This window comes from Rhinopithecus roxellana, chromosome 2 (genome assembly GCF_007565055.1).
Source record: "Rhinopithecus roxellana isolate Shanxi Qingling chromosome 2, ASM756505v1, whole genome shotgun sequence".
Taxonomy (NCBI): Eukaryota; Metazoa; Chordata; class Mammalia; order Primates; family Cercopithecidae; genus Rhinopithecus; species Rhinopithecus roxellana.
The window spans coordinates 142,249,683-142,274,958 of NC_044550.1; the positions used below are offsets into that span (position 1 = coordinate 142,249,683).

General features: G+C 40.4%; 1 protein-coding gene across 3 annotated transcripts in view; it reads right to left on the reverse strand.

Moving 5' to 3' along the window:
• Nucleotides 1–585: 585 nt before the first annotated feature.
• Nucleotides 586–25,276, reverse strand: part of TMEM156 (transmembrane protein 156) — a 65,648-nt gene continuing 40,957 nt past the window's right edge. Inside the window, exons 4-7 of one of the 3 annotated variants that reach the window (XM_010365804.2) lie at nucleotides 23,713–23,832; nucleotides 21,229–21,312; nucleotides 4,757–4,859; nucleotides 586–1,427 (exon numbers count right to left, since the gene is read on the reverse strand). In XM_010365804.2, coding sequence (XP_010364106.1) covers nucleotides 4,795–4,859; nucleotides 21,229–21,312; nucleotides 23,713–23,832 — 269 coding nt within the window. In that variant the 3' untranslated portion in view covers nucleotides 586–1,427; nucleotides 4,757–4,794. Of the gene's footprint in view, nucleotides 1,428–4,756; nucleotides 4,863–21,228; nucleotides 21,313–23,712; nucleotides 23,833–25,276 lie in introns of all 3 variants that reach the window. The other 2 variants (XM_010365803.2, XM_030923720.1) reach the window with 2 other exon arrangements.

Consider the following 25,276-nt stretch of genomic DNA (forward strand, 5'->3'; position numbering starts at 1 on the left):
CCTGTGTCTTGGGAGATACGGAACCGCCTTTCCTCTGTGGATATAGGAAGAGCACCTCTCACATAAGGGTCCTATGATGTGTTTTCGAGGAAGGTCAGCAAAGGTTTTATTACCTGCTTCTGGGGAGAAAGGTGGCAAAGGAAGGTCAGAGTAATATTTCCACTTAAAATTTGCCATTTTCTCAAATCCTTCAGCTTAAAACATTCAGTTTGCCAAGGTGCCATATTTTGGGGTAGCATGTCCTTAACCCCATCACTGATTATTAAATCTGACCCTGCAGTTAACCCTGTAAATCAACTCAGATAAGCAATTTTAACCATATAATGATGGCCAGGAGATTAAGTTCCACCTTAACTCTGGAAAAGCATTTTTATATTTTAATGTTAAGAGCTGCCTTCTTGTCTATATGTGCTTTTTTATTGTCATTAATAACTATAATTATGCTTGACATTAATAATGGCTATAACAAATATGAAAGCCAAAAGAATCAAAGGAAACGTTTTGCTGTTAGATTTAAGTACTTAAGTACTTTATTTAAATTCGTTTTATTTTGGTATTTTTGAAATTTTTTTTTTTTTTTTTTTTTTTTTTTTTTTTTTTTTTTTTTTTTTTTTTTGAGACAGAGTCTCGCTCTGTCGCCAGGCTGGAGTGCAGTGGCATGATCTTGGTTCACTGCAACCTCCGCCTCCTGGTTTAAGTGATTCTTCTGCCTCAGCCTTCTGAGTAGCTGGGACTACAGGCACGTGCCGCCACACCCAGCTAATTTTTGTATTTTTAATAGAGGCAGGGTTTCACCATGTTGGCCAAGATCATCTCGATCTCTTGACTTTGTGATCCTCCTGTCTCGGCCTCCCAAAGTGCTGGGATTACAGGCATTAGCCACCACGCCCGGCCTCTTTGAATTTTTTTAAAAACATCCTGGTGCCAAAAGGCAGCAAGATTCATAAATGCAAACAAACGTATAAACAAACAACCAGACCCTCTTAAATAATCTACAAAATAGAAATAATCTATCTGCATAGGAAAAAATTATCAAATCAGCACCTACAATGTGGCCCAATAAAAGAAAGCGTTTTCATATTTGATCCTTTTTTTGGTTCCTCAAAATTAAAATCTTGACTCCATTCTGTGCTGTATGTGATAGATTTTTTTAAGAAGAGAAAGAGTAGGAATTCTCTTGCTGTTTCCATGGGTTTCATCATCTTGCTTTCCATGACTCATAATGGCTTCTTGCAAACACTCTTGTTCCCTTGATCTCATGGGTCAAATGAATGCTCTTAAGCTAGTTTTCATCAACCAGTCAGCATTCCTCCTGCTTTCCAACTGTGCATTCTCAGCTGGACCCAAACATTTTCCAGTCTACTCATTCACAAAATAAAATTATGAGTATTCTTCAAAGGGCTCAGTCCAAGGTGCCCACGGATATTCTGAAGATTTAAATAAAAGCAAAAAATATTATTCACACAAACATTTTGTTAAGTGTTACTTGAATTAGAACTGGTAGAAAACAATTTTAAAACCATTTATTAAAACTATGCCTTATAAGACCACCAAAAAATGTCCTCAAGTCTCTGATTCAGGGCTCTGTCAGGACAACCTGACCTCCTCAGCCCCTCAAAGTGCTGGGATTACAGGCATGAGCCACCGCACCCTTCCATGACTTCTTTTCCTTTGGATAGATACCCAGTAGTGGGATTGCTAAATGGAACAGTAGTTCTATTTTTAGTTTTTTGAGAAATCTCCATACTGTTTTCTGTAGTGGCTATACTAGTTTACATTCCTACCAGCAGTGTATAAGAGTTCCCAAAGTTGGGATGGTTATTCTCTCTTTTCAGGGTGACCCCAGGGCTGATTCTGTGTGATGCAATGGCATCCCCCATTATATCCCTAAGAAGACAATGTGCTCAGTGATAACAAACTTCTCAGCCTAGGACCAAGGAAACCTAGAGTCTCCTCTAACATTTGCTGCTACAGTATGTTTGGTTTATTTTCTATGTCTATCAAATGAAAGTGTAAGTGTTCATGCCAGTTTCTTTCACTTATAATATTCTATAATTCTAGCACAGAGACATAGAAATTGGGATTTATTCATTCACTCGACAAATCCTTATTGAACATCTAAACGCTAGGCATCATGTCCTCTGAAGGAGGAGTCTCTCTATTGTGCTCCCCAAGGCCCTCTCTTCCCATGTGAATCCCTCTGTCATGTTACTTGAGTCTTTATTGGAATTAGGGGTTCTCTAATCTGATTCCTCTATCGACTACATTGTTGTTTTTGCCAATGAGTAGAATTCTCAACATACAGTAGGTGGTCAAAAATCATTTGGTGAATGAACAAAGAAAGAGGAACCCTTCAGATGCAAAGATAAGCATCCCAGAATGAAGAACCAGAATCAGAGGTCTCAAGCATAATAATATCCAGTAATATATCATTGACACAATCGTATGACTACACTATATGTTACTTAGGAATTTCTGAGCTAACAGCAGACCCCTGTTGCATTGAGACCCAAAGTACTGAGACCCGCCTCTCTTTAATCTTGAATACAGATAGATCCTTGTCACTTAGTTTCAGTTTGGCGTATTGAGCCATCTACGCTGGATCCCTTTGGCTGTCTCTCCCGATCTGCCCTCTACTCATTTCCACCCTGCTTGGTGCCCTGGGAGGTCAACTTACATAACTGCCTCCACTGGGCTCTAGTGCCCTCTGGCTCTGGCTGGGTTTGGTCAATGGGGGAGTACTAACACATTAGAGGAATAAAGGATGGCAAAGTTGGGGTTGTTTGTACACATTTATGGGGTACCTGCTAATTTTTGTTCTATGCATATAATGCATAGTGATTAGTGATCAAGTCAGAATGTTTAGGATATCTGTAGCCCAAGTACAATACGTTTTTGTGTAATTATAGTCACCCTACTGTGCTTTCAGATGTTCAATTTATTCCTTCTACCTAACTGTACGTTTGTACTCTTTAATCCATTTCCCTTCATCCTCTCCCCACAACTTACCTTTCCCAGTCTCTGTTCTCTATCTTTCCACTCTACCTCCATGTGATCAATTTTTTCAGCTTTCATCTACAAGTGGAGAACATGTGATATTTGCCTTTTCATCCGTGGCTTACTTCACTTGAGATAATGACCTCCAGTCTCATCCATGTTGCTGCATGTGGCATGATTTCATTTTTTACAGCAAATGTTTCATTGTGTATATGGACAACATTTGTTTGTCCATTCACCTGTTGATGGGCATTTAGGTCCATTCCATATCTTTGCTATTGTCAATAGTGCTACAATAAACATATGAGTATAGGTATCCCTTTGCTATAGTGATTTATTTTCTTTTTCTGTTTCTTTCTTTCTTTTTTTAAGACATGGTCTCACTTTGTCTCCCAAGCTAGAGTGCAGTGTACAGTTCACTACAGCCTCAACTCCACAGGCTCAAGTGATCCTCCCACCTCAGCCTCCCCAGTAGCCGGGATTTCAGGGACATGTCACCATGCCTGGCTAATTTTTGTATTTTTTGTAGAGACAGGGTTTCACCATGTTGCTCAGGCTGGTCTCAAACCCCTAAGCTCAAGCAACCTGCCCGCCTCAGCCTCCCAAAGTGCTGGGATTACAGGCGTGAGTCACTGCACCCTGCCGTGATTTCTTGTCCTTTGGGTAGATGCCCAGTAGTGGGATTGCTGAATGGAACAGTAGTTCTAGTGTAAGTTTTTTGAGAAATCTCCTACTGTTTTCCATAGTGGCTATACTAGCTTACATTCCTACCAACAGTGTATAAGAGTTCCCAAAGTTGGGATAGTTATTCTCTCTTTTCAGGGTGACCGCAGGCTATAGTGTCCCTTGAGCAAATGTCACAGCTCCTGTCAAACAGCCCTCCTCACACATTTTGTGTGTGTGTGTGTGTGTGTGTACATGTGTGTGCATGTCTGCTTCTGTCTCTGTCTCTCTGGGTTTCTTTCCCCTTTAGTCTTAAAGACAGTAGCAGGGCCCCACTACTCCTTGTCTCAGGGTGCTGCATTCTCCCTTCTCGTTTTTCCCACATCCTGGCTTAATATGCCCTTCATTAAACTCTTCTCAAAGTATTCAATTTGAGTACAATATCAATTTCCTGATAGTACCTTGACTGATAACCAGCAACGTATTCTGAAGAGTAAATGATATAACCAATTACCACAAAGCACAATAAGAGGGGTACTAATAAATGCTAGTTTCCCTCCCCTTTTTTTTACTTATTTTTATACTCCCTACAATGGCTATTCCTAGTGCCTTTAACATAATTGCTACTTAAGGAAGATTTGATGAATGAATGAAAAAAATTTCAACACTTTTGACCATACATTTAGACTTAAATACATGGAAATCAATATGCATTAATTTAGATTATCAGATGTTACATTTAGAGAAGTTTTTATTTCCATATCGAGGAGTAGGCAGTTTGCTTTACACATCTCAGTCTCTATTTTCTCATAGTCTAACTAAATTATGGCTCAACTCCAGGAAAAACAGGGTCAAGGGATAAGCTAACATCTCAGGAGCAGTTTAAAAAACTAAGAGATCCATCTACTGATCCTTCCTAGATCTTGGAGAAAATAGTCATTTTATTTCATGTCATCTAATTCATATGAACTGACTTTGCAAATTCATCATTTTCTACCTCCTACCAGACAGAAATGGAGTTGGGGTTCAACTGTGCCCCCTTGAATCTATCTGTGTTTATAATGACTAAAGTCGATAAAGCCAAATAATCACTCACCGTGTATATTGATCTCATGGATACACTGTGCAAGTAACTTATAGTTCTGGTATTGGGGGAAGCACTTCCTGGACTTCATCCAAAGGCAGCCTCTGCGTGGTCTCTGCTATTTAAGAAGGAGAACTGTTTTAGTCTATATTTAGTAAATAGCAAAAAGAGACATGCTTATTCTAATGTAGTAAGTGTAGCAAGAGAACCATGCTCGACCTCTAGAAACGATTTTGGGACTTTCCACCCTCTCTAATTTTCCTGCCTACCTCTCTAACACCTTTCACCCATTTCTCTCAACTGCTTGCCCCACGTCCTGGGCACAAAGACCTGAAGCATACTTAAGAATGTCAAGTAGCAAGCAAAGAATCTTTGTTTGGAAACTGCAAATATTTTATTCTATCACATTTTGTTGAAATATGTCCCTAAGGAGAATATTAATGATGTCTTTGATCTCAGGGACAATTTTATCAAGAAGCAAAGTTACAAATTAGATGAATTCTAATCTGTCTTCCTGCTCATGACTGTGTGACTTTATAAAATTCCTCTAATATTATCCTCAGCTGACTTCAAGGTGGAAGATGAAACTTTATTTCCTATATCATGACATCTCATTCATTCTCCTGAGATCCACGGTCTTGTTTTTCTAGCTTTAATATTAAGAATTGAGTTTTTGTTTCATAGACCTCTCTACTTTTGATACAAAGCCCTGAATCGAGGTGACCTACAATTTTTTTTTTTTTTTTGAGACAGAGTTTCACTCTTGCTGCCTAGGCTGGAGTGCAATGGTGCTATCTTGGCTCACCACAACCTCCACCTCCCAAGCTCAAGTGATTCTCCTGCCTCAGCCTCCCGAGTAGCTGGGAGTACAGGCATGTACCACCATGCCCAGCTAATTTTGTAATTTTACTAGAGACAGGGTTTCTCCCATGTTGATCAGGTTGGTCTGGAACTCCTGACCTCAGGTGATCCACCCGCCTCAGCCTCCCAAATTGCTGGGATTACAGGTGTGAGCCACCATGCCCAGCCAAGGTGACCTAAAATTTAAAGAGAAATTTGGGTGATTGCTTAAGAAGATAAATCAGAAAGGGAGATATAGTATATTCAAGAAAATGATGCTTCTTGTCCATGAAGATGATCAAACACTGGTACAGAAATACTGTAGAACCTTCTCTGGGATTTTTTTTTTTTTTTTTGAGACAGAGTCTCGCTCTGTCACCCAGGCTAGAGTGCAATGGTGCTATCTCAGCTCACTGCAACCTCCGCCTCCTGGGTTCAAATGATTCTCCTGCCTCAGCCTCCTGAGTAGTTGGGATACAGACATATGCCACCATGCCCAGCTAATTTTTGTGTTTTTAGTAGAGTCTGGATTTTGCCATGTTGGCCAGGCTGGTCTTGAGCTCCTGACCTCAGGTGATCTGCCCGCCTCGGCCTCCCAAAATGCTGGAATTATAGGCACGAGCCACCATGCCCGGCCTGGTACATTTTTTTAATTAGAAAATTTTTCCTTCAATAATATTTTTGAAATTTAATTTTCTGAATAAGGAATACACTTTCATGATTAAAATTTTTAAAACTATGAAGGAACAGTTAGGAAAATGGCTCCCTCTTCCCCAGTCTCCCAGAAAATCACTTCCCACCACATCACATAGTTTCTTACTTTCTTTTCTTCTTCTGCCACAGGTAAGCAAGGTTATTAGTTTTTTTGGGGGGGGGGGGTTTGTTTTTGTTTTTGTTTCTTATTGAGAAAGAGTCTCGCTTTGTCACGAGGCTGGAGTGCAGTGGCACAATCTCTGCTCACTGCAACCTCCACCTTCCGGGTTCAAGCCGTTCTCCTGCCTCAGGCTCCAGAGTAGCTGGGATTACAGGTGTGCACCACCATGCCCAGCTAATTTTTTTTTTCTTCTATTTTTAGTAGAGACAGGGTTTCAACATGTTGGCCAGCATGGTCTTGATCTCTTGACCTCGTGATCCACCCCCCTCGGTCTCCCAAAGTGCTGGGATTATAAGCGTAAGCCACTTGCGCCCGTCCAGGTTATTCGTTTTTTGTATATCCGTTTGTGTGTATATACATGCTACATATATACACTCTATATGTGTATATATATGTAATATATGCACTGTATATGTATAATACACTATATATGTATATACTATATATACTGAGTATGTATATATAATATATACATTGTGCATATAATTTATACTTTCATTATGTATATGCTATTTTGGTCCTTTTTTACATAATTGGCAAAAAATATATGTCTACTATATACATATACATTTCACACCATACCCAATTGGTATGAAAATATATGTATACTATATGCATATGAATACTTAACAATATATCTTAGACATCTTCCCACATAGCACTTTCTCATTTCTTTTTACAACTCCCCAGTATTCCATTGCATGGATGTATCATCAAGTAAACAGCCTCCTCTTTCTATTATGTCTAATCTTTGGATATTGCAAACCCTCTAGCAATAAACATTGTACATACATCATTTCTCTCCTGTATAAGTAAATCTATAAATTTCTAGGAATAATTTTGCTGGATCAAATGGCTTATGTATTTGTAACTTTGATAGTTACTACCAAATTAGCTATCCCAGAAGTTGTACCAATTTACCCTCTGACACATAAGGTATGAGAGTTCCTATTGTGCTTTGTATTGAGTGTGGTGTCAAACTTCTGATTTTTGCCAATCTGATAGATTAAAAATAGCATTTCAGTGTAGCTTTAATTTGCATTTCCACTAGAATGTAAGCTCCATGAAGCAAAAATCTTTTTGTTTTGTTTTGTTTGTTGGTTTGCTTTTGAGACGGAGTGTCGCTCTGTCACTGGAGTGCAGTGCACTCTAGCCTCACTGCAATCTCAGCTCACTGCAACCTCCGCCTCCTGGGTTCAAGCAATTCTGTCTCAGCCTCCTGAGTAGCTTGGATCACAGGTGTGTGCCACCACACCTGGCTAATTTTTGTATTTTCAGTAGAGATGGAGTTTCACCATGTTGGCCAGGCTGGTCTCAAACTCCTGACCTCAAGTGATCCACCCGCCTCAGCCTCCCAAAGTGCTGGGATTACAGGCATGAGCCACCATGCCCTGCCTCTTTTTTTTTTTTTTTTCTGGGGAGTAGCAGGTAGGGATTCACTGCCTTCTATATCCAGAAGGTCAATATTATTAATATTATTGGCAAATAGTAGGCTCACACACAAAAAAACTGTTTCCGGAAGAATTTATTCTGAGTGACCCTGAGCAGCCTTTCATGTGTGTAAGTGCCAGCCATTTGTATTTCCTTTTCTGTAGGCAGTCCAGTCTTATCCTTCACCATTTGCCTACTGGATTGTGGTCTTTTCTTCAATTATTAGAAGCTCCTTATTTACTAGAGATTTAGTTACTTACTCGATAAACTACAAATAATTTTGCCTATTACTGGTTGGTCTTTTATCTTAGCTTGTGATAGCTCTTTGCTGTGTACATTTTTTTCCACATAGTCAATTTGATGAGTCTCTTCTCTGAGTTACCGTCATGATTAGAAAGACCAATTTTTCAGTTATAAATGAGTCATAGCATTGATTCTTCTATTACTTTTACAGTTTAATGTTTAAGATCATTGATCCATTTAAAAGTCACCCTAATGTGAGTGTGAGATCTTGATTAAGTTAACTTGTGTCCTAAATGATTACTCAGTCGTCCCAATACCGGTCAGTTGGTAATCCAGTACCTTGATGGACTGAATACCTCTCCTCTATTCTTCCATTTCAATTTTTTCCTGGCTACTACTCACAGTTTACTTTTCATAGGAATATTGAAATGAACTTGTTTCAAAAGATATTATTTTTACTTATTTAGGAAGAATTAGCATCTTTATATATTCGACTTCCTCTTCAAGAACATGATACACTTTTCCTTTATTCAAGTCATTTTTATGTCACTCAGCAGCATTTTACTGAAGTTTTCTTCAGAAAGATCCTGCAAATTTCTCATTAAGTTTATTCCTAGTTACTTTATCTATTTACAATTGTTTTATATGCAGTGTATCCTCTAACTGGTTATTGTTTAAATAGGTGGATCCTATTGATTTTTAAAATATTTTTATACCCTGTCCCTTACTGAATATTTCTTTTTTATGATTTTTTTTAGGGAATTATCTTAGATTTTCCAGGTACACAATGGTATCATCTACAAAATAAGTGATCATTTTACCTATTCTTTCCAATTTTGAAACTTGGTATTTCTGATCGCTTAACTGTGTTGACTAGTATTTTCAATATAATGGTAGATAAAATGGCAGTAGTGGACATCTCGGAAAATCTCTGGCTTGGCAGGGCACGCTTTTAGTGTTTCCCTATTAAACATATTTCTGGGGTTTTCGTTTGTTTGAGCCAAATATATTTTATCATTTTATCACATTAAGGAAGTATATATTTATCTTATTTTTATTAGAAGTTATAATGAAAAATGCATTGTATTTTGTCAAATGTGTTTTTAGTATAACCAACCATTTATCTCTATAAATATGATGATGAGTAACAGGTTTTCTAATGCTAAACTGTCCTCTAATTCCTGGATTAAGCCCCCTTGATCAGGCAGGAGTGCGTGTGTGTGTGTGTGTGTGTGTGTATGTGTTATTTTTAAACTGTGCTACTGGATTGCTAATGTTTTATTTAGGATTTTTGTATGGATATACACAAGTAAGATTTCTCAATGATTTATTTATTTTTTCTTTCTTTCTTTCTTTTTTTTTTTTTTTTTTTTTTTGAGACAAGCTCTTGCTCTGTCACCCAGGCTGAAGTATAGTGGTGCTATCATAACTCACTGCAGTCTCAAAACTCCTGGGCTCAAGCAATCCTCCTGCCTCAGCCTTGCAAAGCCCTGAGATTACAGGCATGAGCCACTGCATCCAAGCTGATTTCATTTTAGACTCAATCTTTCTTGGATTTGAATATCATTAATAATGTTTATTTCAAAAACAGAATTAGGAAATATGTTTGGTCTTGCAACAGTTTAAATACCATAGGAAATACCTATGTCTTAGAGATTGGTAACATTCTCCTGTGAACTGCTCTTCCTGTTACTTTTTGAAGGACAACGAACACATTTTCTATTTCTTCCATGACAATTATTTAGATTTTCTATTTCTTCTGTTGTTGGGTTTTATACTTTTTTTTCCCAGAAAATTATACATTTTAACTGAAGTTCTTTTTTTAATTAAAAGTAAATTTTTTTTTTTTTTTTTTTTTTTTTTTTTTTTTTTTGAGATAGAGTTTTACTTTTGTCGCCCAGGCTAGAACGCAATGGCATGATCTTGGCTCACTACAACCTCTGCCTCCCGGGTTCAAGAGATTTCCTGTCTCAGCCTCCCGAGTAGCTGGGATTACAGGTACCCACCACTACGCCTGGCTAATTTTTTTGTATTTTTAGTAGAGACAGGGTTTCACCATGTTGGCCAGGCTGGTTTCAAACTCCTGACCTCAGGTGATCCGCCTGCGTCAGCCTCCCAAAGTGCTGGGATTACAGGCATGAGCCACTGTGCCTGGCCTGAAGATTTTAAAAATTGAGATAGTAACTACTCTTTAGGAGGCAGGAATAAACAGGCCATTTCCAGCAGATATTGAGGGCCCTTGGATGTCTATGGAAAAACTAAAATCACCACTAAAGTTAGAATTTCTTCTTACCCTTTAGGCTTCTAAAGGGTAAATGACAGAGCTTCCCTTGACTGATTAGGACAAACAGGTGAAAATGAGACCCGAGGCCATCTTTACCTGGCCCACAGCACTCATCTCCTGCTCTCTTCCACACACATCCATTGCATTTGAGTCCCCTTGGCATTCTTAACTTTTATTTTATTGTCATTAAGTACCAACCACATCTATGGGACGGTGTCTGTCAGTCCAGTCTCACACTAGAAGTTCCTAGCAGTCTGTGATTTTTTTTTTTTTTTTTTTTTTGAGACAGAGTCTCACTGTGTCACCCAAGCTGGAGTGCAGTGGTGCAATCTCGGCTCACTGCAACCTCCACCTCGCGGGTTCAAGTGATTCTCATACCTCAGCCTCCCAAGTAGCTGGAATCACAGGCATGCACCACCGTGCCCGCCTAATTTTTGTATTTTTAGTAGAAATGGGGTTTCATCATGTTGACCTGGGCTGGTCTCGGACTTCTGACCTCAGGTGACCCCCCCACCTCGGCCTCCCAAAGTGCTGGGATTACAGGCGTGAGCCATTGTGCCTGGTCTGTGATTTTTGTCTTTCTAAAAGAATGGCTATGGACCATTCTAAGATGGCCCCAAGAGTCCCATCCCCATGACGTGCAATACTCATTATAATCTCCTCTCCTTGAGCGTGGGCAAGACCATGAACCAGATGGGATTTCACTCCTGTGATTAGGTCATGAAGGGATTTTACACATATGATTAATAACCCAGATTGATAAAAGGAGAGGCCATCTTCGGTGGGCCTGACTTAAAGAGGTAAAATCCCTTAAAAGAGAAACGACCCTCCCCGAGGTCAGAAAGACTCCTACTCATCTTAACGAAGCAAACTGCAGGCCGGCGCGGTGGCTTATGCCTGTAATCCCAGCACTTTGGGAGGCCAAGGCAGGCGGATCACCTGAGGTCAGGAGATCGAGACCATCCTGCCAACATGGTGAAACCCCGTCTCTACTAAAAATACAAAAATTAGTCGGGCATGGTGGTGCATGCCTATCATCTCAGCTACTTGGGAGCCTGAGGCAGGAGAATCGCTTGAACTTGGGAGGAGGAAGTTGCAGTGAGACAAGATCATGCCACTGCACTCCAGCCTGGTGACAGCGCCAGACTCCATCTCAAAAAACAAACAAACAAACAAAAAGAAGCACACTGCCATGCTGTGAAATGCCTGTGGAGAGGGACTCCTGGCGGTGACTGCCAAGTGGCCTCTGGGACCTGAGGACGGCCTCCAGTGGGCCGCCAGAAAGACGCCAAGGCCCTCAGGACACAGCCATAAATGAATTCTTTCCATAACCTGAGTGAGCATAGATGCATAGCATTCAGATGGAATTGCAGTCCAGCTGACATCTTGATTTCAGCCTGTGAGACCCTCAGCAGAAGATCCAGTTAAGCCATACACAGACATCTGACCAACAGAAACTATGAGATAATCAGTGTGCGCTGTTTTAAGCCACTATATGTGTGGTAATTGGTTACACAACAACAGAAAGCTAGTAAGTACAGTGACCGACAGACCCTTGTCCTGAAAATCAACAGAGGTAGTTATTTAAAATGCATGTTGCAGATCTATTGAATTAAGAATCTCTCTTCATAGAGGCCTAGAAGCCTGGATTTTTATAGACATCCAAGTTGATTCTGACGCACATTAAAGCTTCAGAGTGAATTTACCATGCAAATAACAAAGCATCTTATAACCCACAATTTGACATTTCCGATTGTTCTTTTGTTGTTGTTGTTGAGTTTTGTTTTTTTTTTTGAGACGGAGTCTCGCTCTGTCACCCAGGCTGGAGTGCGGTGGCACAATCTCGGCTCACTGCAGCCTCCACCTCCCAAATTCAAGCAATTCTCCTGCCTCAGCCTCCTGAGAAGCTGGGACTACAAGCATTCACCACCACACCCAGCTAACTTTTGTATTTTTAGTGGAGACGGGGTTTCACCATGTTGGCCAGGCTGGTCTCAAACTCCTGGCCTCAAGTGATCCGCCCACCTTGGCCTTCCAAAATACTAGGATTTCAGGCTTGAGCCACCGTGCCCAGATGAGATTGTTCTTTACAAAGGTTAAGATATCAAAAGAGCCTGTTCATGAAACTAAATAATTATCCAAGGAAATTAACAGAGTTCTTTTGGTTGAAAAGCCAAACCGCTGATTATTTGCTTATTCATTTGGTTTGCTGGTGTTTATAGCATAAAACATAACTGTGATTTACAACAGAAAGCGATTACCTGTCAAAATGATGGCTAAAGTAATTCTCTAGTGGGGCATTATCTTCAGCTTCTTTCAGTATCCAAAGTCATGTAACTTATATGGTAATAGCAAAACTTCTAAAAGTTGATTAAAAGGCAGGCAAAAAAGTAGGATATATGTCATTTTAATGCCTTCTTCAGCATAGCTAAAAGGGGTAGAAATGTTTTCTAGTTCTACATAGGAAATACAATTTCTGTCACATAATATTAATTCACCAGCACTAGTTAAGGCAGTAGGAACAGTCAGAAATATTTCAAAGCTTCACAGCAGTCTTTTCATGAATTTGTCAAATCTCTGAAACAAACATTTCTATGACTTCTTTTCAGAAACTTCAAAGAGCCTTAAAAAAATTTTTTTTTTAATCCCAGTCTGAATTTTGACCTGGCTGAATCTAGTGAACAAAATGGATTCTCAGCAGTAGAAACTTTGATTAAAAATAAAACTCCATGCCTTATGCTCTCAAATAAAGCCCTTATCACACTATCCCTGACCATGCCCAGGCAGCCCTTGGATGCTTCTTCTCTTTCTTCTTTTAGAAAAAGATTTCTATCGTTTTTCAAAGGTGCTTTATATCCATGATATCTGGTATCTAACCTCAACTCATCTTTCCCAAGTAACTTTTGATTCCCACTGAGCAAAGGAAACTTGCAAGGTGTTACTTTGGTCCTGATGATTTTCATGTCAAAGACAAGGTCCATCTCCCACCATGAAGGCACATCTAAAACTTCCTCATCCTAGTCAGCCTCTCCTGGCTACTAAGGGAATTTGCCTCATCCATTTTTTTTATGCTCTTATCTCCAAAACTACTTGTTCAGCTACATTTTACTTGGTTATTATATTGGAAAGCCAAACGTAACTTTTTAAAAAATACCAAGAAGGAGTAAATAGGGTTAGGTGATCACACAGTATATGTCCCTCTGTGCCCTCCACTTCCCAAATGAGAACTTACCCAACTTTGTTGTAATTATTCATTTGTCTACCTCCTGGAGCACAAAGATTATATTCTGGGCACTGTTTTATTCCCCAGAACCTACCTTAGACACATAACAGGTACTCAACAAATATGGGCTGAATGATCAAAAGAATATCATTTAACGCCTCTATGCCTCATTTTTCTCAGTAACAGGGCATGGGTTCAGGCAGTTCAAGGAGCAATTCTAGAGGGCCACCCACGATTTCGGGGTAAGAAAAATAAAATGGTCCCCTGATTTTAATCTATAAAATCAGCACACGATCTGCACACAGACACACAAATTCATCTTCAAAAAAATTATTCCCAATCCGAAGCTTGTTAAATCTTAAAACCTCTCTGTTAAATGAGCTTGTCAGGCTACCCCTAAAATGGGGAGAAAAGTCTCAAGCTATCTGCCAAAGGAATGCATTTTTTTTTTTCTTTTGAGACAGGGTCTAGCTCTGTCACCTAGGCTGGAGTGCAGAGGTACAATCACATCTCATTACAGCCTTGACCTCCCAGGCTCAAGGGATCCTCCCACCTCAGGCTCCTGAAATGTTGGCTTACAGGTGTGAGCCACTGCACCTGGTCTGGCAAGGGAATGCGTTTTAAGACCTAACCAACAACTCTTTGCTGTGATTTGACTTCCCGCATGGATCTGTCTTAGGAGAGAAAATACGTTTGCTGTCAGAAGCGTTTGGTCTGTATTTCTCTCAACTGTATCATTCTTTATGGATTAATGTACTGGCCTTGAGGTTTAATAAACCTGTTGGTGTGAACTGCATTATATAATGGATCCTTCTTGATGTGCTGCCATTGCAGGAGGCTCAGTCCCCAGGCCTAAAGGGAAGCACTGGACCAGATAGATTCACTGACCTGAGGCCCCTGTGCAGCCTTCTGGGCAGCAGCGGCCAAGCGGCCAATCCTGGCAGGGTCCTGGCCTTGCCCCACACGTCCCATTCAAAGTTTTGGCAGTGGGGACTGACACCTGTGCAACCAAGATCACTTCCCTGTGGCTTTCGCAAAGCTAGTGTGGCTGCCTTGAGGCTAAAAGGAGGAAAATAAAGGCAAGGATAAAATGAGATGAGAATGGTGAATTTTGATATATTACACTTGGAAAAATAGAAAGCACTATCAAGCACAAAAAATATTTTCACCAGCATCTTTTAAGCCCTCCCAGGGGGCATGCACAGAATTTAGTAGGAGCCATATATATGTTCAGCAGGGGAGGCCTATGGGTAGCTGACCTTGGAAATGATGCCCCTAGCTCCTTCCTTTCTCCGTCACACTTTGGGAGATGCAGCCATCATGACTCTTTGTGGAAACTATGGCAATAAATGTCTAAACTATTATCCACGAAGTACTTGGGTTTCCTCACAAGAGCTTTGCCAAAAATGAAGGAATTCAGGTTAATCTCCATAGATTACTTAGGCCAAGACAGCTGTGCAAATTTTCTGACGGTTTAGTGATTTTTATTCAGTTCTGTGATCTGGCTTCAAAAAACCTTCCAGTCTTAATTATGTCTCCTTATCACCATAGAAATGCAGAACTTCAATATTGCTATACATCATTCTGACCTTTTCATCACATAAAAACATTGGCAGTTTTCTGTAAGCCCAAGATAGCGAGTAGCCTTTTAGGGCTAACAGAACCAATTATGGCTGCTTAAAATAGATTTCTGTTATTCCAGGTGCCAACTTCATCCCATGTTCAAAGTTCCATCTGTTATTAACAATGATCCTAAAACTAGTCATCTGCTCCAAGTCTAGTCAATGTGAAGATAAAATGAGGGTGGAAAATAAATGACTGCAAAATTTTCCAGAATTAACTAAAAAGAAAAAATCATCTTGAACTGACAGCTGCCAATATTCTGAGCCACTGATCCAGTTTCTGGTTAATTCACACTGCAGATATCTTTAATACTCCATGAGGATAAAACTGATGAAGTGGTTAACCATTTTCTTTTTATTATTTTGGATAGGCATAATCAAAGGTTGTAAGTTAGAGGTAAAAGTATGTGAAAGGCTTTTGTAAGACAGCAGCAGTCATTCTTTCAACACAGTCAATGTAGAATTGTATTTATTTGGCAAATATTTATTGGGTACCTATGATGTGCCCATATATATGCATTACGCTATGAGCTGGGGATGCAGTGATGAGTATCATCAGATAGTGTCCTTGACCTCAAGGAGCCAACTGGCTCGTGGAAGAAACACTAATCAAATAATAACACAAACCACAATAACACAAAAATGTAAAATAGCAACGGTGATTGTCGCGGCAAAGAAATATGTCTGGGGTTATGAGGGTGTGTCATAAGGAGAATCGACCTAGTCCAGGAGGCCTGAAACAACTTTGTTAGTTAAGCCAAGATCAGATGGGAAGGATGGGAGCTAATGAGCCAATGTCAGGGTGGGAGGGGAGCAGGTTTGTAGGGGGTGGCAGGAGAGGCAGGATGGTTCAGGCAGGGACAATCTATATTAAGATGAAGGAGATGTTTATGTGCACATGTTTTACCATCAATTCATCCAGACCTGGCATAAATGCCTGTCACGTAAAGGCATTCAATGATGACTAGAATAAATCATCCTATTCCGCCTATAGATTCTTCACATTTGTGAATTTCTTCCTGCAAAAAGAATCATCCTCTTCACTTTGATCCATTCTGCAACCAAGCAGATGGCTGTAACCTTTCCTGTTTTATGAACCTAAATCTGTATTTTAAGAGTCATAAACAAGATAGTTAAGCAAGTAAAAATTAAATTTTCATGTTATCTTGCTTGGTTGCAGGACATCTGGCACCAGTAATTTATCTTCTCATCTGCGGGAAGTTGAAACCTGCTTAGTCTTTATTATACCGGCCATAAACATGTTGCAAATTATAATTTTACATTGCCATTAGTTTTATTTTGGTGTAATATAAATTACTGGGTCATCCACTTCCTTTTGACATTTAGTAATTCTCTTTCACAATAAAACTCTGTTTTCTTTTGCTTCATGTTCCCTCAGAACCCACCCACATTAATTGCAAGAAAATTTCAGCCAATGCCACAATGAGGATGACTCACATTGTCACACACAAGCTCTTACGACCTTGTATAGAGAAAACGTTTCGTCTCAGTTTACGGTGTTAAATGCAAAAGAGCAGGAAGACTTTTGATGTGTGGCTTAAACCCCCAGTCTCCCAGCTCACTACTGACATTACATGGCATGCTAGAAAGTGCATCAGTTGGACAGAACTGAGTTTGAATCCTGGCTCTGTTAGAAGCCAGCTATGAACCAGTTACTTAAACTCTCTTATCTTTAGTTTTCTCATCAGGAAGAAAATGGAGTTCTTTTGAAATCAAATGAAATGATGTGCACGAAAGTACAGAACACATGGAAGGTGCTTAATGAGATATTAGTTTCCCTTCTCCTACGTCAACCACAGGTAGAATCTCCTTAACTATGCTGGAAGCTCTATAAAGGCAGGGACCGTGCATATGGTATGTGCCACTATAACACCAATGCTTAGTATAATGGCTGGCCCATAGTCAGTATTCAATAAATATTGGTTAAATACTGAATGGTTATAATGGTTAATATCGAGTGTCAACTTGACTGAATTGAAGGATGCAAAGTATTTTTCCTGGATGTGTCTGTGAGGGTGTAGCCAAAGGAGATTAACATTTGAGTCAGTGGACTGGGAAAGGCAGACCTACCCTCAATCTGAGTGGGCACATCTAATCAGCAGCCATGAAGCCAGAATGAAAGCAGGCAGAAGAACGTGGAAAGATTAGACTGACTAAGTCTTCTGGACTCCGTCTTTCTCCATGCTGTATGCTTCCTGCCTTCAAACATTGGATTCCAACGTTCTTCAGCTTTGGGACTCGCACTGGCTTCCTTACACCTCAGCTTGCCGATGGCCTATTGTGGAACCCCACTTTGTGATCATGTGAGCCAATGCTCCTTAATAAACTCCCCTTTACAAAGACATCTGTCCTATTAGTTCTACCCCTCTAAAGAACTCTGACTAATACAATGGTGAAGAATTTCAAGTTTTAAGGATTTCACTCTTCTTAATGGACATATAGGAGAGATATGAAATGAACTTTTCACTGACCCATGCAGCAGGAGTGGATGGAAACTCTGATCCCGGAAACCTGACGTTGTCGATATTTATTTGACAGTCCAGCATGTGGACATGTCAGGGGTGATGACAAGTATGCAGAAAGCCAGAAGGGCAGATATTATCCCCTCTGCCTGCTTCCCGGCACCCAGAGTACCACTGTATGGCCTCCCCTAACACCCCTCCTTGGAGCTTGCAATCCTGAGGCAAGATGCAAAGCTGCAAGGCAGTCAGAGGGGTGGCCCCAGCAGTTCAGAGAGGGGGGACACCAGCAGAGGCATTCTCACCAGACCATTCCTGACATGCAACTTGGGCTGTATTTTTGGTTTCCTGCCCTCCCCCACCTTAATGCCAGTTTATTTTCCATGCTCAGATTCCCTAGCCTGCCTGTCGTTTCTATGGGCTACCTACTGGTTTTCCAATAAATGTCCTCTCTGCAGTCAGTCAAGTGGGCTTCTATCATTTGCATCCAGCGATTCAGATTCTAATCCACTCCTCCTGCCCCTGGCTTTGGTTTCCCAACATGGTCAACCCATTAAGCACTGATTCGAGGAGTACGTTTTAAAGTTACTTTTTTTGTTGTTGTTGTTGAGACACAGTCTTGCTCTGTTATCCAGTCTAGAATGCAGTGGCGTGACCTCAGCTCACTGCGGCCTCGACTTCCCAGGCTTAAGCGATCCTCCCACCTCAGCCTCCTGAGTAGCAGGACTATAAGCATGTGCCACCATGCCTGGCTAATTTTGTTTATTTTTTGTAGAGATGGGGTTTCACTATGTTGCCCAGGCTGGTCTTGAACTCCTGGACTCAAGTGATCCTCCCACCTCGGCCTCCTAAAGTGCTGGGATTACAGGCATGGGCCATGACACTCGGCCTAGAGTTACTTTTGCATAGCTTTCAAAATCCCTTCTTCAAGATAGTCAATGTTTTTTATGACTCTTTGATATCTTAGCCCTTCTACAAAGCATGCTATGCCTTCTTTAATAAAGTAGAATTCTATGCCCTGTAATTACTCTGTCTCTTTATTTGTTGTCATATTTCCCAATCCCTCAGACTCATTTCTTGCTCATCCTCTCTTTTTACTTTATACTCATTTCCCTTTAGGGTTTACGAGATTTAATAAGCTTTTATAGTGCCAGATATTGTGCTAGCAACAACAATCCACAGATAAATAAGACAGAGATCACCTGTGTGAAGACGATAAATGAATAATATGGAAAGTAGATTAATGCCCAGCCAGAAAACATAAGCTCTCACACTTCTCAAAGCAAGGAGGAAAATATTAGAGACATATAAAAGATGGGGATTTGATTTGGTTTGACATCTCTTTCTACAGCAGCAGGATGCATTTATTCCATCAGTGTCCACCATGCCCCTAGAACGTGCCAGGCACAATGTGGTGCCTGCGTCCTGGTAACCTCTCCTTATTTCTCTCTTGTAGGATGAATAAGCTTCTTTTGGAGGTATGAGCCCATTTATCTCTCTCTCTCTCTCTCTCTCTCTGTGTGTGTGTGTGTGTGTGTGTGTAACAATACTCACTTTTAAATGCATGAACAAGTGGAGAGACATCCTGGAATGTGTGGCTAGGGTCGACAACAAGCTGCTTCTGCTGAATGTGACACACAGTCACCACTGCTTTGAACTACATTTTTTTTTCTACCCACGTTACTGCATCTCCAGAGAACCATGCTGACACATTTTTCCTGTACATTCTCACTGCTGCCTATAATCCATCACTACAAAGAGAGGCCTTAAAAACGGCACTCAAGGGAGACTTTCCTTTCCATTTCTCTCTCAGAAAAGCAACTTATAATAGGGAAGGAAAAGACTGCATTTAGGTTAAAAGAACACAAATAAGAAAGAGACTGCCTCTTTCTCTCTTTAAGATGCTAAGCCTCAAAAGAGTTCTTGGATTTAAAAAAGGCCATCACCCCTTGGCCTACACTAAACATTAATATTATATGCCTGGTAATAAAGCCAGAGGATTTTTAGTGAGCGCTATTAAAGGTAAAGGATGGCTAAGACAGGTTTCTTTGGTGGATGAAATTCACAGGCTCATAAATACAACTTTGTGAGGTTAGTCTTGTGCTTAGCTAGTACTTAAAATTTGTGATTCCCTTGACTATATGGGTTGACAGGGGAACTATGGACTTTTTCTTAGACAAGACTGCAGTGCTCAAAATTACGACTTGAAAACAGAAACCACTAGAATTCCTAAGGTGACCAAAAAGCCCCACAGAACTGTGTTAAAACATTCCTCATATTTGGACACATGTACTAATTAAGAGGGGAGCACAGGGAAAAATGCATTTTCTCCTTTTAAAAATTAATTTTGCCATTTAAAACAACGTTGTGGCTTTTAATGTATTAATCAAACAAAATTTTCATTGACTAGACAAAATTTTCATCAACTTACCCCACATTTAACTGGTGTCAAATGATTATTTAGTTAATGCTTATTATCAGTCATAGCTCAATAATTTCACTGCTAATGCCAGGTAGAATGTCTACATTTTTAAAATATTTCAGCTCCTTAGGTGCATTCAAGCTAGGATTCTGTGTATCTGCTAATTTAAATAGCTAACAAAAGCCCAGGGTGAACAAAGTCCCCAGTGAAATGTGGTGCAAATCTCTATGTCGCTACCAATAGCTGTAGGGTGGGGGACTGGAGGTTTGTTTGGCATCCTCCCATTTTTGAAAACTGTTTACACACCAGACTTGAAGCTTGCTTTTTTTTCTAACTTCGCACAAAGTACAAAGACGCCTGCTCGCTTTCTGTGTACAAGGAGCTTTGCTAACAGGACTCGTAATTCTGTGGTTTTTCACGGTCAAGGATATTATTTCTCTCTGCTGAAGAAGAGGCCTTTGTCCATGTCACACTCTCCCTCTTTCTCTTTTTAACGTGATTTGACAGCTTGAATCCAAAAGGAGGCTTCACAATTAGAAGAAAGAGATTGAACCACAACATCTGTGCTAACAGCCCCCTTCCCTGCTCTAATTAGAATTCCCTTATTCCATTTCTGTTTCTCAGGAGAGGACAGGGGGCTTTTTAATTGGGGCTATTAGAAGTTCTCTTTACACAATGACACCCTCTGCTAAGTGAAGGCTCCAGCGAAAGTCATGCCCACTCTGCAATTACTTCTTGCAATTCTGGGGAATAATGGTATCTTGTCTCATTTAAAAATAAATCTAAGGCTTATCCCTATTGCTTTCTCTCCTCTGCCTACTCACATGAATTTCTTCTTGCCAATTAAGCAAACTTTCCATTATTTAAGGAGATAGTTTAGATTGTTACTGTCCCCTGATAATAAGACGTATTAAACTAGATTTCATTTGCCCACAGCTCTGTGATTCTAGATACAAGGCTAATTTACATAAGCTCAGATCTCAGATCTTGAGTTTACTCTGTAGTGAAACCACGAAGCTTTGGAATTTCCTGAGTGCTGTTTTGTTGACATGCTACAGAACTTACCTGAAATAACCTGCACATTCAATGCTCTCAGTTTCTCCGAATCACTTCCTCTTAAGAGAACAGATGTAGGTTTGTCTCTATGACCTATTCCCAGAAAAGAAATGAAGTATTTAGGTGATAAAAAAGCACATTGTTAACACATATTTCCCTTGTTGGTTCAAAGGATTACCAAAAAGAATGGAGCCATTCACGGCCAGGTGTGGTGGCTCACACCTGTAATCCCGGCACTTTGGGAGGCCGAGCCAGGCGGATCATGAGGTCAGGAGTTTGAAGCCAGCCTGGCCAATATGGTAAAACCCTATCTCTACTAAAAAATACAAAACTTAGCCAGGCATGGTGGTGCACGCTGTAGTCCCAGTTACTTGGGAGGCCAAGGAAAAAGAATCACTTGAACCCAGGAGGTGGAGGTTGCAGTGAGCCAAGATCGTGCCACTGCACTCCAACCTGGGTGAAGGAGTGAGACTCCATCTCAAAAAAAAAAAAAAAAAAAAGAGCGACAGTGCTTATACACAGAAAAGTATATTATTTATCTTATTATATACATAGATATGATGTGAAGAATATTTAATGTATATTTAATATTCAATAACATAATGTCCTAAGTAGTGCGACATTTTTTATTACTTTGTATGCTTGGATTTGCAAGCCTTTGAAAATCACTAAGTCTGTCATTTGGGCAGATATTTGTAAGAATTTAATTTGACTCCCCACTACTGGTCTCCTTCTAGGCATTTTTTCCAGCTCACTTCTATCTCTCTTTGCTTATAGCTTTTCATATGGAAAAATGGGTCAAGAAACTCAGAACTATACACTATTTATAAATAACACACATTTACTTTAAATAATAGAATTTTCAAAACTAAATATCCTACATCTTAGTTCTGACATTTTACTAGCTGTACAGCTTTGGATAAACACTTCACCTCTCTGAGTCTCAGGGGATTTTTATCTATAAAATAAAAATAGCATATATCCTGTTTACATACTTTAAGAATCTAGTGAAAACGCTCTGAAAATGGTTATTCCACAAATAAACAGTATTGATTACGTTATTAACCACAGCACAAAAGGCTTTATTACTAAGGTATCAATGATAACACTTGATATGAAACTGCTCTCAAAAATACCTGCAACAAATACTTGGTCAAAAGAATTAATCGCAACTTTACTGAAACCTAGAGGCAACCACTTGTTCTGCCTACTGAATTGGCTAACACAGCCTTGCCTGGTAAAGAAGGAACGAGCCTTGGGAAATCATACAACCACCACAATACTGCTGTCCTTTAATGAAAACTAATTATGCACTAGACACTGTGGTAAACTTTGGAAGTAATTTCTCTTTATTTCCTTACCTCAACCCTGTGTGGTAGTGGTGATTATCCTTGTTTTACAGAGGAGGTAAGGGATGCTCACACAATTTAAATAACGTGCTTAATGTCACATAGCTAGTAAGTGGTAGTACCAGGACTCTTACATAAATCCATTTATTCTTAGTGCCAGTTCTCATAGTGACACATTTTGCACTGTCTTTAAGAGACTAGCTATTCATATTATGAACTGTCCATTGGGCCTGATAGTCATCCATTTTATGCATGGGGACATGCCAGTAGAGCCAGTATCTGCATGAGTACACACCAGTAGCATCATGCCAGTAATTTACAATCAATGTCCATCCTGATAGGTGGGTGCCTAGGTCATATGAGTTATTAAATATTTTTAACATAGCTCCTGCTGTCTTGATTCCTAATTTCTAAATTTTTTTGGATCTGCCCTACCAAAAATCTGATACCCCCATGCTTATTAAAGATTGACTTGCCTCACACTCATCACCTACAGCCACTCTGCTCAGGATCTTCAACTCTGAAATTCTTGTTTTTGAGACTGAGACATTTTCTGTTGTCCAGGCTGGAGTGCAGTGGCGCTATCTCAGCTCACTGCAATCTCCAACTCCTGGGTTTAAGTGATTCTCCTGCCTCAGCCTCCCGAGTAGCTGAGATTATAGGCTTGCACCACCACGTCCAGCTAATTTTTGTATTTTTAGTAGAGACGAGGTTTCACCATGTTGGCCAGGTTGGTCTCAAACTCCTGACCTCAGGTGATCCGCCTGCCTCGGCCTCCCAAAGTGCTGGGATTACAGGCATGAGTCACCAGGCCCGGCCTGAAATTCTTTATCCCCACTTCCTGTTCTTCTCTCTCTCTCTCTGTCCTCACTTCCAATAAGCCCTGCTCAACTTCCAGCCCATCAGCTTCTGCCTATTCACCCAGTCTTTCTTCCTCTCCTACTCACTTGCCCAAGTAGAAGAAAGATGAATGAAGCTCCTTGCATCCTGGAACTATGTCTTATCTATGTTTTTATTCCTTGGGTTACCTAGAATCGCCACTTACACACAGTAGGTACACAAGAAATGCTAAATTGAACTAAAAAGGAAATTAAATACAAAGAAGAGATCAGGAGTTCCTTGGCACTACAGGGATTATACTTACTCTGCCACCTCTGCACTCTTCTGTGGCCTTCAAGTATTTTGCGGATAGTGAGGATGATCAAAAACATAAAAACTAATAGAACTAAAATATACCAAGTGATCTTCATGGAACAAGTGATATCTGTAAAGAAAAAAAATACTGTAAAAACCCAGTAAAATTATTCAACAGGTAAAAGGCAATGTGGCAGAGTAGCCGAGGTCTACAACATATTCTGCCCTGAACTGAAAAGCTGAAATTATGACCATCACTGTCACAGGGTCACTAGCTTCATGAGCCGCCCCCGTCTCGGCCATTATTTTTTTTGTGTAGGAGGGGTTTCACCGTGTTAGCCGGATGGTCCGATCTCACCTCTGAAATGAAGGTATTAAATGGGAAAACCTGAGCAGGTAGCTTCCAGGTATCCATTTGGTTCCAAAATTCTAGGATTCATTTCACTTACAGGTTATGCTGATATTAGTTTCACTATCCTCGTTAGTTGTAATGTTGTTGTAACTAGGGTAAGACCACAACATAGCAGTCCCAGAACCAGCGCCACTTACAATTCATGATTCTGACCCTGAGCCAGGCAGCCCAAAATTATGTCCTCAAATCAACAAAGATGCAGTGAGTACAAGGAAGATGGGGAAGAAAGAGAAAGGCAGGCAGTCAAAGGACTGGTCTGAGGCATATAAGTGGTAAGGACAACGAATAATCAGACCCTCTTTCCACAGGGTAATAGGCGGTAAATACAGTGCTTTGCACGCCAATGATAGGTCAAGTGCATGCGTTAATTAAACGTAGTTGTCCTGGCCTAAACTTAATAAGGATTCAGGTATAAACTTATTCATTCAGATGACAATGAGGCAACATGGGAAGGACGGTCACCATGCAGCAATAGCTTAGCATGGTCTCCCATGGTCTCATAAAGACACACTGGCCAGTAGAACCAGGAATCAGTGACTCACGCAAGGATGGCCTCATCATAGCTAACATACAACTGTCTACTGACTCATTTTTTATTTTATTTATTTTATTTTATTTTATTTTAGACGGAGTTTTGCTTTCGTTGCCCAGGCTGGAGTGCAATGGCATGATCTCGGCTCACGGCAACCTCCACCTCCTGGGTTCAAGCGATTCTCCTGCCTCAGCCTCCCAAGTAGCTAGGATAACAGGTGCCCGCCACCACACCCGGCTAGTTTTTTGTATTTTTAGTAGAGACAGGGTTTCACCATGTTGGCCAGAAGGGCTGGTCTTGAGCTCCTGGCCTCAGGCAATCCACCCACCTCGGCCTCCCAAACTGCTGGGATTACAGGCGTGAGCCACTGCGCCCAGCCTGTCTACGGACTTCCTAAGCCCACCCTGTGTACACTCTTCTTTGCATACAAAACACAGCTAGTACTTATTCACCTTAGCAGAATGTATACCATGTTTATACTCTTGGAATAAACTGCCTTTGTGGGGTTCATAACCTGGGTGTCCCCTTTACAGGAACCCGGATGTACACTAAATAGGCATTAAGTATTCACTTAGAGAGGCGGCTAAGTAGAAAAAGGGCAGAGGTGGATTGGGATGGCAGCGCTCAGCC